The sequence below is a fragment of the Porites lutea genome, chromosome 5 (assembly GCF_958299795.1).
Source record: "Porites lutea chromosome 5, jaPorLute2.1, whole genome shotgun sequence".
NCBI lineage: Eukaryota > Metazoa > Cnidaria > Anthozoa > Scleractinia > Poritidae > Porites > Porites lutea.
The window spans coordinates 402,619-422,170 of NC_133205.1; the positions used below are offsets into that span (position 1 = coordinate 402,619).

The following is a 19,552-nucleotide window of genomic DNA, read 5'->3' on the forward strand; positions in this document are numbered from 1 at the left end:
GGCAAAAACGCTGGGCCGGAGGTGGGAGGATTGCGTGACGAGCCAAAAGAACGACTGCGTGGGCGTCTACTGAAGTTTTATCCTGGGGAGACCTTTCCAAGCCCGGAACCCCCCGGAACCCACCCTTTTTGTCTTCCGGCCCCGGTACACCATCACCTCACCTGACTTCCAGTGCTTTTATGGGAAGAGGGCCTTCTTTACTGACAGCGCTGACAGCGCCGAGCTGTTCGAAGAATAATTATTGCAACTCTATTAAGCCCTTGTTAGTCGCCATGATAACTAAGACGGTATGCTTAGGAACAGCGCTAAACGGGCTTCGATCTTGGGAAGAATACCAATAAGTCTGATAAAATCCCGGATAAAATAACTACCTTTACTTCAATTTCGCGCAAACGCTCCCGTGTGAGCTAAGAGCGAATAGCGAAAGTTGGAACGAGCGCTCAAACCTACTCAGTTTTGCTCCTGGGTTTGCAACAGAACACTCAGGATTCTTTCTGCATGCACCATATGACCCTATATAAAAATGACACCAGGGACAGTCTACAGACACCATACATTTTTTATCCACATCTTGCATTGCTGTCTCAGTGTCATCTCGCACTTACTTAGTTCTTTTTGTAATCACGAAAAAGTAAATAGCATCTCGCATGTATTTAGAAGGCTTCTTAGCTAGACTCGGCTTTAGGATCAACAAACTTCCGCAAAAAACGTATTCTTCAGTGATCAACATTTCTGTATTTATTTATCAAATGGTACACGTCTCTGCGACTTTAAAAGCATTAAACAAATGTTTGTGATCAAGTAAAACTGAAAACAAACTGTAACAAAAACGACGTCTCTGTCAGTTACTATCATCAGATCTAGTCTCCCTTTCTTCCAGTTTATTTCAACACTTCCGGTGAAAGTATATTTTTAGCCCGACTCCTATAAGGATCAATAAGGATCAATTTCCTGCTAGGAACCAGTCGCTCGCAGCCGAAATTAAAGTAGTAAAGCCTCCAAAAAGCAAATAAATTACTGCTGATTGCGCGGAAACTGCTTTTTGCGACACCAAAGGAAAAAACGAAAGTTTCAACCGGAAGTGGAAGACATCTGGCAAAGAGACTAGGAATGAATGCCCTGCTAACTGGTTTACAAAGTTTACATAGTAAACATCAATGTGTTCCCTTAAAATAAAAATATTAAATAAATATAGGTAGCTAAAAATGCCATAATCTCATATAGGCCAGTATGTTAACGAAAACTTTGAATTCTCCCAAAAGAACTTTTTCATCAGACCTGAGATAATGAAAGATGTATTGTGTTAGCAAAATATCCGCGTTTTCACAATTTTTTTTTTCAATCCCTTGATAGTTAGAGAATAGCTAATTAGAAGTTACCTAGATGAGATATTGTTCAAAATAAATACTTGCTGGTCTTAAATAGTTGTGCCTGTTTTTAGGAAGACCTCCCTTTCGTTGCCTGCACGATACACAGGAGGCTTAACAGCAACCAGTGCCGTTGATTCGGGAGAGAAACCAAACAACATCAATGTAAGGTCTGACAAGGGATTTTTTTCTCCAAAAACTGGAGAATATTAAACATCGTTTCAGGTTCCGCCCGTGCACCCTAAAGGATCAGAATCAAAACCAACAATCTTAAACCTTGCCGCTAAAAGACACCCAGAACCCTTGTTTTAATTAACGTGTTTGAAAAAATAAACTTTCCAGTTCCTTGAATTCCATTTTTCCATTATTAACGTGACGTTTAAATGGCTGAAGCGGACGTCTGTTCTTGAATCACTCAGATTTATGATGTGATAACCAGATTCTTCTCAAGTCTTTCCATAGACAGACCTATGAGAAGTCATTACATCAAGCCTAGTCAGGACATCGCCTTTGTCTTTCCTAGCAACCTCAGCAGTCCTCATAACTTTTCCTGACTTTTGTCTCTTTTTAAAGTGATGCTGAAATAAGTAGGTACTAAAAACGAGTCTGTATACATAATAACTAGAGGCTCCTAGGTAATTTAGTTTGAGAGTAAAGCTGGTCAGCCATAGAAGTCAGTATCAACGCTCACTGCAGTTGTATGCCATGAAATTCCGGTTATAATCATCCCTCTACTTTTAAAGGCCTATGATTCATCTGCATAGCCGGAAACGAGCAACGCATCAGTCTGCCTCCTTTTCTTTTTTCATGGATGCTGGGAATTCAAAATCAGCTGAAGTCATCGGGGCGGCCGAGAAATAAATCCATCAACAGGTCAGAACGGTGCTCGAACCCAGGCCATCGAACTGCAAGTCCGACCAGCCGGATCATTAGGCGGCCTCGCTGCCTGTTAGGGTTAGGGTTAGGGTTAGGGTTTGAAATCAAGCAAGGAAATGGAAATGTTTTAAAATACTACTGAATGTCCTTGTCTAGTGTTTCATTTCTAAACATTTTCTAATGCTGCTTTCAAGCCCACCCTGATCGACATAAGCCCCCGTCCGTTTACAGCCTACTCAAGGACCCTTAAGAAGTCGTATAAGCCTAGAGCTCGGTTATAACCGGAATTTTAGGCATCTTGTCGACTAGGCCCGAATTCCACAGCTCTCTCAGGTCCTGTATTGTTCCTCCCCGAAGAGACTGGGACGGAGGAGTGCGGGCTCATTTCCCGGACAGCGCATGGAAATCGAGCCTAGTTGTTAACTCAGTGACAAGTTTCTTGACCTGAACGACTTCTAAAATAGGTGATCTAATCTCACCTGCTGCAAGCATGATATTTACAGCCCTGGTAGTCAAATTTTAAAATCTACCTGTTGTCATGTATCTTCAATGAAAATATATTGCTTACGATTTAAATTTTAAGCTATTTAAAATGTAATCTTGTAAAATATGGCAGTAATGTAAACATGATTTTTTGGTTGGCTTTTGTTATTTCTAGTGTAACAGAACAAATATATTTTTTAGAAAGGTACAAACAGGAAGCCATAACAAGGGCACTCCTAAAACAAATATCAAATAAGTTTATAAATCTTATCAAACTATTCTGGAAAAGAAAACGTCTTCTAAACAAAGTTTGCAAAGATTAAGCAAGCAAATCATGACCAGGTCTGCATTTTTTAGTTAGTTTTCTTAAGTTTTCCTACTAAAATACCCCAAGTAAAAAATATAGCGTATGAATCACAAATCATCATTTCCAAGCAACACCATACACTATAAAACTCTACACCCTGGAATAAGAGCATTTCATTTTTATCAAAATTATCCAAAGCTTCTGCTATGAACAAGTAGCAATAAAAAGCGTATTACATATTTGACTAGTCTGGTAGCCCTATCTACAAAAACCTACAGACACGAGTGGCATCTGGGTACCATAAGGTATAGAAAAGTTTAGATAGGTCATGAAAACGAGGCAAAAGTTTAATTCTGCATTGTAATAAGTTATTAACCTCGTTTGCATGTCTTTTCAAACAAGAGAATGTGTACCGCAGGCTCAAACCTGTAAGTACCCTTAAAGTCAGCTGTTTAACAACGATTATTATATTTCAAATTTTTAATGTCCAGTCAGGAGTAAAAATACCATCTAAAACGGTAAAAGGTTTCTAAAAACAAGTACAAAATTATGGGGCCTCAAAAGTTCAGGACCGTTCCGAACGGTCCTGAACTTCTGAGAATTTGACGAAGAATTGCTTAATGACATGGTCATATTGAAAATGACAGAAACCCAAAACAGGCTGATTCAGTAACGAACACTCAGCTGAACAAGTTTTGCAAATTGATTTTCAACCTTCGAACTTTTTGTCCGCGAGCCAGATTAAATTGAAAAGCTGTATAACAAACATTAAGTAGAATTACGGACTGAGAAACTTTGTCAAATCCATGAAGTACTGTATTATTCCTGCAACAAGAACACAAAACACAGTGTTTTTTGGCAGGCATGTCTAGCTAAACAAATCTGGGTAGACTGAAGAAAATTCTCCACTTTTGAGTTGACAGACTCTGTATGTAAACTGGTCTGCAGGTTATGTTGTCGTGTTTTTGTAGATTCACCTTTACAAAGGCTGACGGCTCGGCTCACTTGATAGACAATGACGTACTTATCTTGCCAACGCCAACAAAATTCATTTTCTCTGGCTCGGAAAAGCTGATCCTCTTGCGAGAAACTTCGGGAGGAAACTAGAAAATTAAAAAGCATAACACAACACCTTAGAATTCGATAAAAAGTAATAATAAAAATCATTTTAGGCATGGGCATTATTAAAACGATATTATGAACGATAATGGACTCTCATTCGTGCGACACTGTGGACTATGGAATCCTTACGAATATCCAACCGGTACATTTGTCAAAACAAACATGGCTCGATTAAATATTATATTGTCAGTGTCGACATTTTTATTCTTCCTGGCGCTCGTTGAAGACTGTCAAAGCTGCCGGCCGGCACTGTCTAAAATAGGCCATTGAGTCTTGATTATTAGTAACAAGACAGCACATAAAAAAAGTCTGTAAACGGTAAATAGAGCGCTTCCCACTCAATCTTGGAAGTCAACCATCGCGTAATTGAGAACACAAAGTAAGGAGAATTGAAAACGAAGAAGTGCGTAATAATTAAGCCTTCGGGTTGGCCAAGGCTTAAATGATTTCGGATATATGGTGTATACTACGTTTCCATTAGGTTTAAATTAAATATAATGAGAAAAAATGAGTGTTTTTTTGGCATATCGGCTGAACTATTTCGGGTGCAATGGTGTTTTGCTAGTAGACCCCTCGCCTACCCTGAAATCTAGACCGAAGTCTGTCTCAAAATCATTTCGACTTACATTTTGTTGTTGAAGAAACTCTGCGATCTTGCTAAATCCCGGTCGGTCACGTGGTTCATCACTCCAGCAATTGCTGATAAGTTGCTGCTCATACAAAAAGTGTGAAAAATCAGACCAACAGTGATGGAATCATGGTTAACAGTAGCAGGAAAATGATAAATCTAGGAACATTTTTGCATTATTATATAAAAAATCAGTTCAAATGTTAAGTTTTGAAACCTGAGAGCCATGCAAGGTTACTTTCCTTGTCTACGTATCAGCGTTGTATGTTGTCCTCAGAAAAAGACTTTCTTTCCTCCTTTTCTTTCTTGTAATATGGTTTTATTGTTAGAGCTTTTCAGAGCTCCATTTCTTAAAAGTTCTATTACTAAATAGAAGTAATAATACAATCCCCTAGAATATGATGTGCCAGCTAAATATTGTTTTTCAGTTAAGACTTTTCATGCGATCAGGTGATCATTTGAAGAACATGGGAAGACTGGGGCGGGGCCGTTGGCCTGATCACAGGTTATTTCATAGCGTAACATACCTTTAGAGATTCGGGGCATTGAACATGCATGATACACTGTTGTTTTCCCTTGCCAATCATCCATATCACAGAATGAGTGGGATAAAAGCTGAAAGGCCACTTGCCGGTCAGAATCTCGTACAATATTGTACTGCGGCGGAATAAAAGGCATACGTTAGCCTTTGTGGATATTAATTAGCCTGTGTGCAGCCGCATGTTCCCCTCAGAAAAAAATCCGATTTTTTCGGAGGGGAAGCTGCACACAGGCTAGAAATTAATATGCAGAATAACGTGTTCCAGAGGAATCAAAAACGCAGTCGAGTTTAATGACACATTAAAAAGAAATGGCATGAGAATATCGCATATTCATGCTTGGAATTTATCATCTTTATCTCAGTATTTTTCACCATATGGGGTACTTTAAAACTGAATTGCTGATCCTAGTGACGCAAGCCTAGTAAATAAACGGCTTAAGAGTCGAAGAAGTTTCCAGGATATCAATATTCTTTTTAGAGAATTCGTTTTTATCTCACGGTTTTTACTTTCTCCTAATAAAACCCAACTCTTCTCACTTTTAGATCACTGCCGTCAATTTGCTTGAAAGTTAGTACACCCCCCGCCCCCCAAAAATCATGGTACTGAGTGACAGCCTCACCTGAACGCATACACGTTTGTACATTCTGTATTCCTCTCCCTCGGGGACAGTACACTACCATTTCTTATGAGCGTGCGCATCAGCTCTGGAGCAAGGTAAGTCAGGTGACCTTGTAATATACTTGCGTACCCCTGCCTGCAAAAAATTTTATCCGAAAGCCAAATATTCAGATAAGTTACTTGTAGGCTGGCTCTGGTTCGCGGAGGAACAGAGTGTTAGAGTTTGCTTATGGAGCTCACAAGAACCTTCAGCAAAGCTCACAAGCACCTGCTTAATTTCACAAAGAAGAAAGTAGAGACAAGAAATTAAGAATGAGAGTAATTATTAATTTACCTTTCATCTCGTGTTGTTTTGTTGCAGTAACCAGACACGCAAAGTTTGACTTTGGATTCCAGGAACACGTTCATGGTTGTCAAGGCTGGAAGGACAATACCTTTGGCATGAAGATAGCTCATGCCCTAATAAGGAAGTAACAACAATAAACAAGCATCAATTTACTGCAGGCATGTACTGAAGAATACTTGGCTATAACGACGTCAAGTATTCATGGCGTATCGCTAAAAATGATTAAGCTTTAAGAGAAACAATTTTGCCAGTTCTGACTGATTTAATACTTGCATTCTGCTCTAGTGAACTAATACTTATTCTAGCTGCGAAACTGCAGAATATCTCTCGGTGATAATCCTACTTTGCAGGCAATTACTTGACTACTTATTGAAACCTGAAATCCGGCGTTCATATGGACTACGGTTACCCAGTTTTTTAATCAACCGATGTCTGAAAATACGATCTGGGATCACATGATCAAAACAAAAAATAACAACAGCTGAGAGCTGAGATACAAACCTGTGCGATTTGCTTGGCGATTGAGATCTTCGAGTGCAAAGAAAACAGGTCCTGTCGAACATGAAGGTGGTTATAGAGGGACAAACCTCTTCTGACGCTAAAAGGAATGAAAATACAAAAAGGTGATTCGATAAAGCAAAATCCACCAAGCATATTGGTTTTTGAGGAAAGCACATGATATTATTATTTAAAATCGACTGATCGTTAATTTTCTAGGTCCCGAAGTTTTGCTTTCTTACGACAAAGCTCATGAACATCAGAATTTCTTATAAAACACTTGAAGTTGCAACTCCTTTTGTTTATCTCTCTGAAGTTAAAATCGTTCAAAAGGTGGGTTTGATCATAGTTAATAAAGCGCAATGGTTATATATCCTTTATACTTGTTTGTTATGAGATTGACTAGCTTCTTTGAACTTGACCGTCCGCAACGTTCAATAGCATTCCTATCGCTTTTAACTAACTGACCAATAAAAACCAATTAACAGGCTTGCTCAGTCACAAGTTGTAAGTGAAAGAAAAAAAGAGGGAAGGAAGGAAGAAACAAAAGACAGCGCACGGTCACGGAGCTTCCAACATAACTGACTACAGCCATTCGTTTCTAGTCTTTCTCGTTCACTGCTTGATTAACACACTCGGCCTCATGCTCCCGGTCATGAGACCGTCCTTTATTTATTTCTTTATTTTTTTTCCTCTTTCTCTTTTTTTATACGTTATTCCTTCGTATTTTTGTTACTCTGCCTTCGCCGTTCAGTTAAATTAATATTAAGTTAATCTTTTGTAATTTAATAGTGAAAGCCCACGTTGTATAAACCTCATGGTTTCTTTGGGCTTTCAGGCAGTTTTCTAACGATTCTTGTAATCTATTACTATGTTATAATAAGGTGGCGAAATAAATAAAAATAGAAAAGTAACTTGAACTTGTTATTAGAACCTCTCTTTCAGAGAGAGAGAGGACTCTGGGGAAAATTCTAGCGTGCACTTGACGTACCTTGTTATAACCGCAAGGTTGGGAGGTTCCAAACAAGCTCCCATAAAAAGTACAACGTTTTCATGTCTGATCATGCTCAGTACGGAGACTTCCTTTAGGAAATCTTCTACGTCCTGCTTTGTTGATCTTTGCCAAGTATGAATCATGATATCACCATGCCATCTCCCCCTAATAACAACAACACATTTTCCTTTATTGTTATTCAGTCCAATGAAATCTTCAGTTAAACATCTTTGAAAGATATCCGCATAGTATATAAATGTGCTACCTGAGAGTAACTTCCCCTTTAGAAAGGCGTCCAGCTTAAACTAATATTACTTTTCGTAATTTTTTAAAGTTTACTTCAGCGAGGGGTAACATTCGTATCGATATACTTTTTAGCATCTCAAGTTTCCCTCAAAGTTTTTTTTCGGGGGTGGGGGAGGGGGAGGGGGGAATGGGCTGGGACAATGGAGTAGATTAACGAGTTCTTGATAAATGATAGTGCCAGCATGAGGCCCCTTGTCTCTCCGTTAAAACAAATATGTTTCTGACATCAGTAATTATTCTGTTGTTCTAGTTTTCAAATGCCATATAATTACACTATCAGTAGGGAAATATCGCTTGCAATTTAGATAAAGAAAAAGGGATTTTAATTTGGATCGAGCATTTGGTTAACCTGGCCTTTTGTCTCAAGAAGTTGACCGCATACCGTAAAGAGGCTGGAGTCTAATTCTATGTTTACTACATACTTGTAGACTTTTCTTTTAAGACCGACTCCTACAATTTCCCCAAACTGCAAATCTGAATAAGGAATGCTCCATTCTCGAAGTGATTTCTACGGAAAAAAAACAATACTTCACAATTACATCCAGCTTGTGGCTACTGATGCAAGAAAGACTGAAATTCATGTCGATTCTTACGACCGCCGCCTGGTTAGCTCAGTTGGGAGAGCGTCTGTCTGCTGAGCGGGAGGTCACGGGTTCGAATCCCGGCCGGACCAACATTCAGGGTCTTTAAATAACTGAGGAGAAAGTGCTGCCTTTGTAATGACATCTACAAACGGTTAGACTTTCTAGTCTTCTCGGATAAGGACGAAAAACCGTAGGTCCTCTCTCACAGCACTTACACTTATCTGGTTCTCGTGGGACGTAAAAGAACCCACACCACTGTTCGAAAAGAGTAGAGGACGTAGACCCCGGTGTTGTGGTCAACCTTCACACTTCACATCATTCACATCATGGGTTGGGTGGGTACAGTAAGCTCACAAATGGACTGGGAGCGGCTGCCAGTGGCGCCTTTGTATGCTGACGTACGAGCTTACTGTTCACACGTTACAAATGTATTGTAAGAGGGCACGTCTGTTGTCCTCTCATCCACGACTCTTCACGTCCTAGGCCTTATCTTAGTACGACCGACAGAACAGAACGAGATTTGCAAATTTGCCTACCTTAATGTCATCTTCGTTCGGCTTTTCTCCTTTTAACCTGCAATAAATATGTTTAGGTTTCATGTTATGCTAAGAGATGATCGCACATAAGAAGAAAGAACTAAAGAACAGATAAGGAACAGCTAAGAAGACTGCGATGAGCACATATATCACTTATAACTGCGAAGTTTCGTCTCGTATTAAAAACTGAAGTTAGATAATCCTCAGCTTAGCTCTCGTATGGTAATGAAACCGAAACCAATTGTGGATCTAGATTCATTTTTATAGGCTGTCTACTGTTTAACAGATACGATATTCAGATATCTTCAGCAACGTCAATTATTTGCAGTCCGTTCCTTTCGAATTGCGAAAGTCGTTGGCAAGTCAAAACAAATTGAAAGTTTATTTTTTTAAGTCCGCCGAACTTCGCTGGGCTTGTCTTTGACACCAATTTAAATTTCGCAACAGCAAATAGAAATGCAAAAATAGACTTGTCAAGATTCGAGACCCAGTGCGCGCCTATCCTTATAACAATAATAATAATAGCAAAACCTTTATTTATTCTGCAGGGTGAATCAGTCTACAGCTGGTGTTAACTCACGTGAGGCATAAAAATTAAATGAAAAATAATTTATTCAGTTATCACAGCTAAATAAAGATCAAATCAGACTCATCACCACCGTCTGTAGTCTGAATTGTCTTTTTCGAGTGCTCCCCACCCCAGCCCCCACCTCTATTTCCCTCTCTCTTTCAAAATTCGGTTGATTTGCTTTGAAGAAGGCATGGTGGAGGTGATTTAAAAAACTCTTCAGCAATATGGGAAATGGCACTTTAAAAGCGTAAAAATCTTCACCTTTTTAAAAAAATTAGTTTTCATCAGCCCTAGCTTTCCCTTCTTTTGTACCAAATTTTACATCGTATATTTCGTGCTTGAGAAAAAAAAGTGGCATAATATAATAGAGTGATGGTAAGGCAAAAGGAAAATAAATTTAACCTGCGAAAATGTTAAAAAATAATATATATTAAGCTCTTCTTTCCTGGAAATGACACGTTTTGGTCTATTTCAGAAAATAGAATTCATATCACAGTGTAATCTAACTTGGTTTGACGTGATCCTGCTTGCTTTTGAGCAATAGTTCAGTACTGCTAATTGTTTGTACGTGCTCACCTGCTATCGACTGTGGGAAGGGCTTCGTGATCTCTCGATCCTTGAAAGCCATCAGCTACCAAAACAGAATTTACGCAAATGACATGAGATGAGATGAATAAATTCAAAGTCCATAAATTTTGACATGCATAAAAATAAGTGAATATTTACAAAGTCAATAAATTTCACTTTGTCATATCGTGTATCACATGAGATCGCTATAGATTTAGACAGGAATATACGTTGTAAGGTTATTTTTATCTCTTAAACGACACTATCGAAATAGCATACATAGGGGATGACTTCAACAAAATTTATCCCGTTTGTATTTGCGTGAGAAGGATACGTCATTGGGCCTAATAATAGTCATTTTTAATTGGCTATTAGCGGTGCTAGTGGCATATATGGTAAATTGAAAAAAGCTATGACGTCAAGCTGAGCAAACTTAGCCAGGGGAAAAGCATCTAATCTAGACAACATGGCTAAATCAGCAGCTCTCTTGCTCCATATTACTCGTAAATATTTGTTTACTTGACATGGGCCCACAGATATTTTCAGAACCACAAATTTAGGCGTATAAGGTTTACTCACGTTACAAACGGCACGTACTATATTCAGTCTATTTTAGACCTCTTTTTTAAATAAACATCCAAGGAAATTTAAGGGAACAACGCAAAAATAGAAACTAATGGTTGAATTGAACCCGCCTAAGGGATAAGATGAGCAGTCTAGATCACATCTGAAAAATATGATTGGTTTAGTCTCAACAGTAGTTTCAAGCTTTGCGCTTTCTTTCTGATGAATAAAGTCGTGTAATGTCAGTTGTCACAGCTCATTTGCAAAGTATACCACAGAAAAGGAGTGTAAAAAAAGGCTCTCGGGAGATAGAGGACAAACCAACCACACCGTATACTAGAGCGGCGTCACTGTTTCACGTCTTTCACTACTGTTAGCTGTATCAAAAACAAATTTCCCTTTTCAACTCTAACATGGAAAGATCAGCTTAAAACAGATGCCGGTTTTTGAATATGCAAAGATCGCTAGGTAGAAAATGATGAGTACCCACATAACCAAAGGATGTTTCTATTTCTAATGAGTTAAAGTTTCTCTTAAATCGCGTACATGGAAGTCCTCTCGTTTTCTATGTGTTAATTCTTTTGGTTATCTGCCCAGAGTAACTGTTAACCGGTGTAACTGTTATATGGATCTATAACATTAATGGAGGAAGTGATTGATCTGATATCACTCATATTTTTCCATTTAAATGAAACTTATTAAATACTACTTTCTTAACATAAGCTTTATGTTTCTTTTAGCTTAAAAAGTTAAAGCTGACACTTGTTAAGTAGCTGCCAAATTCACAAAATACGGCAGTGCTATAATTGTATCTTGTTCCGTTCAGTATTGTTTTTTTTTTCTACTTAAGGGTTAAAACTGGACTACTACCGGCTTTACAGTTTTATTTCCGCCAAATAAAAGGAACATATTCTCTCGTTGATTCTTGTTGAAACAGAAGACCAAAGTAAAAGCAAAAGCCTCAGTAAATGCTTTTTACTTACCAGAAAAAATCCTTTTGTTTATTTTCTCGGCCTTGTCTTGAACTCTGCTTTTCTGAGGCCATGTTGCAAAATTTTCGTAAGGTTCCACTAAAAATTCGTCGATGAAATGATCCTGTTCAGTAAGTGTTCCCAAATCTCTATCTCCTGAATAGGTATTCTCCCGGGCCGCGCTGTACTGCTCTAAAGTAGTTAAAAGCTTGATATCAGAAAAGTCCGGCGTTGGCGAATTGCTTCGGTGTGAATTAGCCGAAGAAGGGCAAGATGTGTTTGCCGAAGAATATCCCGAGGAATATGAGCAGCTTGCTGAAGTAGACCACGAGTTTGTTCTAGGCCAAATCGAACTTCCCAAGTAATTTTCACTGTTCGTTGATCGAGAAGATCCAATAATTGATTCATCTATGGTGGTTAAATTTTCACAAACATGAGATGGATACGATTTTTCAGGCGTAGGATGTCTTTCTACAGATAGTGTTAGCTGTCTTGAAGCTCGAAATTCTTCCGCATCTTTAGGCTTAAACTCCAGAGCCTGTCTAGGACTGTAGCAAAATGACTCATACAGACCATTTATAAGTTTTTGTCGTATTCTTCCTTTTGCGTTTAGAGTTACGAGAGTTGATTCCGTCCTTTTTCTAGCAAAATGTTGCAAATTTGCTTGGTGCCGTGGCAAGTTTCCACCAGGTTTTTGCCCTTTGCGCCAGAAATGCCTGGTTCTCGTTTTTCCTTCAAACGACCAAAAAGGGAAAAAAATCAAGTTAATTACGCTCGAAAATAATGAAAAAATTGTGTAATGAGTTACTTTACAACCCAAAATGGAAAGGAATTTAAGAGTAAAATAAATATTAATTGCACCTTAAAAGTTATATTTTGTCTTTTTCTTACCCGCTTCAACTTTGTGGCATCGAAGATCACAGTCGGTTGCCAGAAGATCACTGGAGCATTTTTTGTGATATTTCAACCTTTTGATCAAAACATATCGAGTCTTAGTTAGCGATTTGATTTTTTTTAAAAAAGCTTAGGTTGTCAAGTCTATCCTGCTCTGTTTGTACATTACTATTCATGGTAGACTTAGTAGCACTGAGTTGTTTTTACTGACCTGCAATCCTGGCAGCGCACTCCCAAAAAACGAATCGTCTTTTTGCAATTATCGCATTGGCTTCGACACAGGATAGTCCTCGAGAAACTGCAAGATCAAAAGAATAGAACTAAAATCGCAATGATTGTAAATTTAATTTGACTTCAAATGCGATAGCAGGTGCTAGATGAATTCATGACAAAGAGAAGCTTTCCACCGCTTTTAATGAAACTTTTGCATTTCGCTCGTCTACCAGCGATTTGACTCAGAGCAAATCCATCTGCGGAGTAGATCTTTAAAGAATGGTATTGTGACTGAAGATACTTGGAAGTCTTCTCCAAATTCTTCGATACAATGGAGTTTTATGCAAAAACCAATTTTGTGATCCTCGCAAAATCAACATAGTCTCTGGGGTGGTTGTTTTGACCAAAGTGTTCCATCGAGCATCTTCTATTTCTTCTTACCTATGTAAGTCAACTTGCATTGTTTACTCTGCAGATCACGTAGCAAAGAAGTGTGTCATGTTTAAAATTTCGCGTGCCAGAAGGAACTTTTTCCTTTGAAAATCACCGGCGAGTGTTGCGTACTGCATCTATAGCTAGCCTCCCAACCTACGAAAATGCAAATTACAGTGATTATGAAGTGATCTCCAGCTGCCACTATTCGACCAATCACAATAAAGCAGCCTTACAAACATAGGCCTGGGGATATTATTCACAATGTATGGCAGTTGTCACCACTGTTTGAACAAAGAGAGATCGGTGGAAGTAAACAAAGGAAAGTCTTTGTAATTCCCCCTTAAAACGCATTCTTCAATAATATCACCTTGGTTTTTAAAAAAGCAGAATAACAAAAACAGCGTCACACCACGGTTTTGGTAAAGGCGGGCCGTGTTAAAACAAGGACACACAAACACCAAAAGACTACATGGAGTTTTTTCATGGCAAATGAGGGAAAAAAACCAAAATGACAAATTACGCGTGGAAGCATTTAAATTAAGGCTGTTTTCTCAGTCCCTCGAATTTACTTTGATTTATTCATTGAACAGTTCAAGGGAGCAATTTCTGTGTCGTGCTATCAGAGTTTTAAACGTGGGCTTTCGCGTCTTTAGATCGCCTAAATTAATAGCCTTACGGCGGAAAATATCTTGGCACTAATTTCCACACAAGTTTTTTTTCTACCACAACCATTTTGGTCGCAGCGGCGAGCAGTAAGCTGTCCTGGTGAAGAGAAATTAAGACAAAGAAAACTTAATGCTTTAGAGGAAGAGCTCTAAACACCAATTATTCCTCCTTCTTTTAGGTGTTCCTTTGAATGACATTGAATAAGTGACGGCTAGCTCAACTGGCCATTATAAATCATTCTCAGTTACCATGTGCTGTCATACTCTATTGAATAGATAATCTTAATTGTATTCCGCGGGCTGCTTTCATTCATTGCTAACGGCATTTAAGGGAGTAGCCAGCAAATATTTTTGGCAATGACGAAAAAGCAAGCAAGATTAAAGGAGTTCATTTATTTTAATTTTGGAGAAAACTAATTGGTTGTGGTTGGAAGGCGAGTTGTCGTTGAGTAAAGATAGCTGTAGCTTTCTGGCAATTGCGGTAATTCTCACCGCAGGCAGAATACGGCCATGTATCTTCTCTTATTTTCATGGAAACGGTGATTATTTCAAAAGCGAGTTATCTGATTGAATACCGGTAGTTTCACAGAGATACCCTTAAAAAGGTATTGAATATTCACGGTCGTAGTTTTGTCGTTTAGGAGCTCCGTGATATGCAAAATACGCTGTTTTGCCATAAATGTCGGTCGTCTATTTACAAAATAATCGCAAAACTACTATTTTTTTTAATTCGCACAAAATAAAACTTTGGTGCAATGAAATCAAACCTAAACGATAGTATGTTGTCTATAGTAATGTGGCATGAGTTACTGAAATACGTTTGTCAGCACGGCCAGCCTGATTTTACTAGTGCATCCCTTCTGTAGCCTTGGTGCGTAATTATCATTTATATACATATTAATAACACAATTATTTCATATCGTTTTCTTTTCTATAATTCTCCCTAAAGAACAATTAACACCAAAAAGATTTTCCTAAACTTTTCTCGGCGCGTTTCAGATACGAAATGAAGCTTAGACTCAACATTTTCGTCCTTCTTTCTATTGGAATTAAACGCTCTTGACTGGATTGTTTTTTTTCTTTTAAGGAGTGTCTTATTACTTACAAAATCAAGAAGTAGCTGGCTTAAAGCTAGAACAGGTTTCCCCTGGCGCCGGTCCCTCATGTCTCTCCGAAAAGCCGCATTCGGATAAAAACGTCTAGATTTAGTAATTGTTGCAAACCATAGTTAGTCTGATTTACATTTCTAGTTTTAAGATAATGCGCCAAGGTCAACTCAAATACCCCACCTCACCTATTATTACCCTGAAAGGTCAGTTGAAGTATTTCTTCAGTCAGAATATTAATGTTGTGTGCTAGACAATTTCATTCCCATGGTTAGGATACAAAAACGTAATGTCATTTTGCTTTTTGCTTAGTATGGTCGCTAAGACGAAAAAATAAACAGTGAAAAAGTCCCGTGCGGTCCACGTTACAAGGTGCCTCACAATTTATTGCATTAGGATCAAGAGATGAGGACGCAGGTGTTGCGTTCAGTTGCAGCGGGTTTTAAATTTGAATATCCGGCAGCAACATCCCTACAAAAAAGGAATTGATCACGGATCATCTTTTCCAACTCACTACTGTAATCACGTGTTGCTGGTTAGCTAACGAAAATATTTAAAAATTTCGTTAACTGTTACATCAAAAGAGATAAGAGAGGAAATTTCACTTGCGAATGAAATTGAATTGACACGTGCTCATAAGAGCAATTCTAATTAAGTCTTCGGCGACGCTTGCGGGTGCAGTGAATATTCAAGACTCTAATTTTTTAACTGGAAGATAAAGATTAATAATGTAAAAAAATATATTCAAGATCAATATTTTGATATTTGTTTTAAAATGATGATAAGCATCCAACTGTATATCTAAAACTTTATTGAGCTCATGATTTATTCATCGCAACTTATGGCTGACCAAAGTAGGATCACCTTTTATTTTACTTCATTTGCACCTTTGCAAGTACTTACATCCAAACAAATTTACGTTAAGCATTAAATTATATGCAGACTTTATTAGCTTGGTATAGGATGGCGTTTAATTAACTACATTAAAGACCCCTTTTTCTTTCATATTGAAATCAAACATCATTTCATTCGGTGGACTCCTCAACTTTTTTTTAATGATAATAGCTTGAGTTGGTTTTTGTTGCTTTTAAACGTGGGCTTTATTTTTTACACAGCTGTTGTGAAGATGGTATCTAGCTGAATGAGGATTGAAACTTGTGCCAAAGTGCTGGCGGGGGCACTGCACGCACGAGATTCAACAAAACTAGAACTCTTTTCACAACGTATACGAGAAAGGGCAAACAAAGCCCCCTATCGGTATAAAAGCGTATTAGTTATTAGTTTGACACTCCGAGGAATAAATAAATAATAATGTTTATTTCTTATATTGCGCAGTCTAGCATGCGATAAAGATATGATCGAGTGCGCATTACAACACTAAAATCTTAAAGTAATAAATGGCTAGTCCAAATAATGATAATAATAATAATAATTTACAATTTTCGGAAAACAATAAAAGTAAAATATGAGTTAATAAAAGAACTATTAAAAAGCTAATTTAAAAAGATGTGTCTTTAGTAAAACTTTAAAAATGTTCAATGATTGACATTGTCTAATTTCTAGAGGGAGTCGATTCCATACTTTGGGCGCAGCATTTTCAAACGCCCTATCCCCGAGTGTCTTTTTTGTTCTATAGGTATTGTCCATTAGGAGTATGCCCCGGTATGATCTCAACTGATACCGCGAGCTCTCTTTGATTTTTATCAAGTCTAAAAGATATTGTGGTGCGACGCCGTAGATACATTTGTGAACTAGCATTGCTATCTTGAATTCTATTCTGTGGGTAACCGGAAGCCAGTGCAGGTTGATCAGGGATGGTGTGATAGGATCATACCTAGATATAGTACATACCAGCCGAGCTGCCGCGTTCTGCAGGCGTTGCAGCTTACCAAGATGAACAGCGGGCGTACCATATAATAGACCGTTACAATAGTCTAATCGTGACATTATAATAGCCTGTACAATGGACTTCCTATTATCATATGATAAATACTTTCTAATACGCCGGATGTTATGAAGATGGTAATAAATATTCTGACATATGCTGTTAATATGTGTGGTCATATTCATGTTTGCATCAAACCAAGCACCCAGGTTTCTAACAGAGTAAACCGCAGAAACCTTTACCTCACCTACTTGCAAGTCACTTATCATAACCTTATTTAACTGTGCGCGTGTACCTATAATAAGAAACTCGGTCTTAGCATCGTTCAGCCGAAGTTTGTCTTGGACCATCCACGTTCTTATGTCCCTGATGCAAGCTTGTAGAGCGTCAACAGCATCCGTCTCAGTAGCAGAACCATCCGGCTTAAATGAGATATAGAGCTGCGTATCATCAGCGTATGCGTGAACGTTAGGGAGATGGGATTCAACAACATCGAAGAGCTTACTTGCGTACAACGTGAAGAGCAAGGGACCAAGACATGATCCTTGAGGTACCCCTTGAGGCAGATCAAAGTCACTCGAATAGCTCCCGTTAATCAGGATTCGCTGTTTCCTGTTTGATAAATACGAGTGAAACCATTTAAGAGCGGTACCTGTAATTCCATACATCACGCACAGGCGATTCAACAACACTTGGTGGTCAATCGTGTCAAATGCTGCACTCAGGTCTAGCAATACCAAAAGAGTAACTCGTTGATTGTCCATTGCAGCTAGTATGTCATTCTGTATCTTCAATAGGGCAGTCTCTGTGCTATGACCAAGTCGATAGGCTGACTGGAGGATGGGATACAAACCCGACTGAGTAACGTGATCGGTTGTCTGATCATAAACTGCCCTTTCAACCAATTTAGAGAGGTATTGCAGATTACTCACAGGTCTTAAATTGGATAAGGAAGTCCCTTGCTTGCTCCTTGCTCCTTGGTCCCATATTATGTATAAGGAGACTACCAACCGGGATATTAGACTAGCGGAAGCAGCCATGAGTACACAAAGCGCCAACATTCATGGTAGGTGTAATATCATTCTGAACCAATCTGGGTTGAAGGAACACCGTTTCAACCACAGTACAAACTGCAACGACCTTTCACATGTGAAAGGTTTGAACCCAGGACTCATTTCATAGGTAGTTTGAGCAGGATCGTCCGGGTGAACGCAGTCCTGAATAACACTGTTGTTGAAAGTGACTGACCGGTTTCGACAACCTGTGCAGTAGTCTTCTTAAAACTTTCTCCCGTAGTTTCACTTATTCGTTCGTACCTTCATCATGTAAGGATTATATTACGAACTCATAGACCACCTCTCAGTTGACTTGAGACCTCCTTACCCGTATCGCAGAGGTTAATATGAATTCGAGAGTCCCGTTCAAGCCTGACTGAATACTTTTCAGGCTTTCTTGTAGCAGCTGCTTATATTGCGAACATAACTTCGACGATCTTTCACGATAAGATATTATCACTGTTAAAAAGATATTAATACTTTGACTTCAGGGTGGTTTGATGTTCTTATGGTCGCTGGCTCCACCTCACCAGTTCCGTAATACAGCCATGAGATGTTTGATTTCGCGGGTGCAGCCTTCTGTCACAACTAATTCAAATTGATAAGAAAAAAAGAGGGGCTGCATAAACGATCGTGTTTCATGGCCATCTTTACTGGGTTGGAAATAAGATTTCCAATAGCAGTAATCAACACGCTTGCAAATGCATTTTATGATAAACACGTTTTGTATGAAGTTCAACATACTTTCTTGTCACATTAAGAAACGTCACGTTTACCATGAAATATATTCCCTCAAGTTACTTACTGCTGTTTGCATTTTATTTGCCATCAGAAGGAACTTGTATCTGCTTTAGGCCCCCTCTACACGTATCCGGATATTTTTGAATCCGCAACTTTTTCTTTGTGGATTCGGTTCCCGTCAACACGAATCCGGTGAATCAGGCTTGCGAATCAGCAAGTTTTTGAATCTACTCCCCAGAGTGGACATTTTTGAATACATGAATCCAGAATCGTGTGGACGCTAAATCCGGATATTTTTTTTATCCGGTGACATAACAAGATCGAGCCCAGCTCTGTACCGTTACATGTAATACTGTATTCAAGAGGGTAACCTCGTTCCCAGCCTGTTCTCCCTCTTACCCGTCGAGGGACAGGTAGGAGAGGACCCAGGGGTCAACCTTACTCTTCGCATTTTTCTTTGATTTCTGCGGTGATTCTGACATAATTCTAGTGATAAATCGAGAATCCTAGAGGAGTCCTGGGTACTAGAATGGGCAAATTCGATTTCAATACAGATGCCTGTGGAGGTGGAAATGTTTGAATCCGGAAAAAAAAGTTGCAGATTAAAAAATATCCGGATACGAGTGGGCGGGGCCTTAGTGAAAGGCGGAATAAATGAGGTTTTTGAATCTCTTACAC

General features: G+C 38.7%; 1 protein-coding gene across 1 annotated transcript; it reads right to left on the reverse strand.

The window, feature by feature from the left end:
- Positions 1 to 712: 712 nt before the first annotated feature.
- Positions 713 to 15,265, reverse strand: LOC140938936 (RAF proto-oncogene serine/threonine-protein kinase-like). The gene is made up of 15 exons (XM_073388468.1): positions 15,193 to 15,265; positions 13,429 to 13,575; positions 12,986 to 13,072; positions 12,772 to 12,848; positions 11,893 to 12,612; positions 10,355 to 10,409; positions 9,208 to 9,244; positions 8,510 to 8,595; positions 7,779 to 7,946; positions 6,791 to 6,887; positions 6,278 to 6,402; positions 5,945 to 6,079; positions 5,311 to 5,440; positions 4,782 to 4,865; positions 713 to 4,136 (listed from the first exon to the last, which is right to left on the reverse strand). Exons 2-15 carry the CDS (start codon positions 13,446 to 13,448, stop codon positions 4,035 to 4,037), a joined length of 1,923 nt encoding a protein of 640 aa, XP_073244569.1. The 5' UTR covers positions 13,449 to 13,575; positions 15,193 to 15,265; the 3' UTR covers positions 713 to 4,034.
- Positions 15,266 to 19,552: the final 4,287 nt, after the last annotated feature.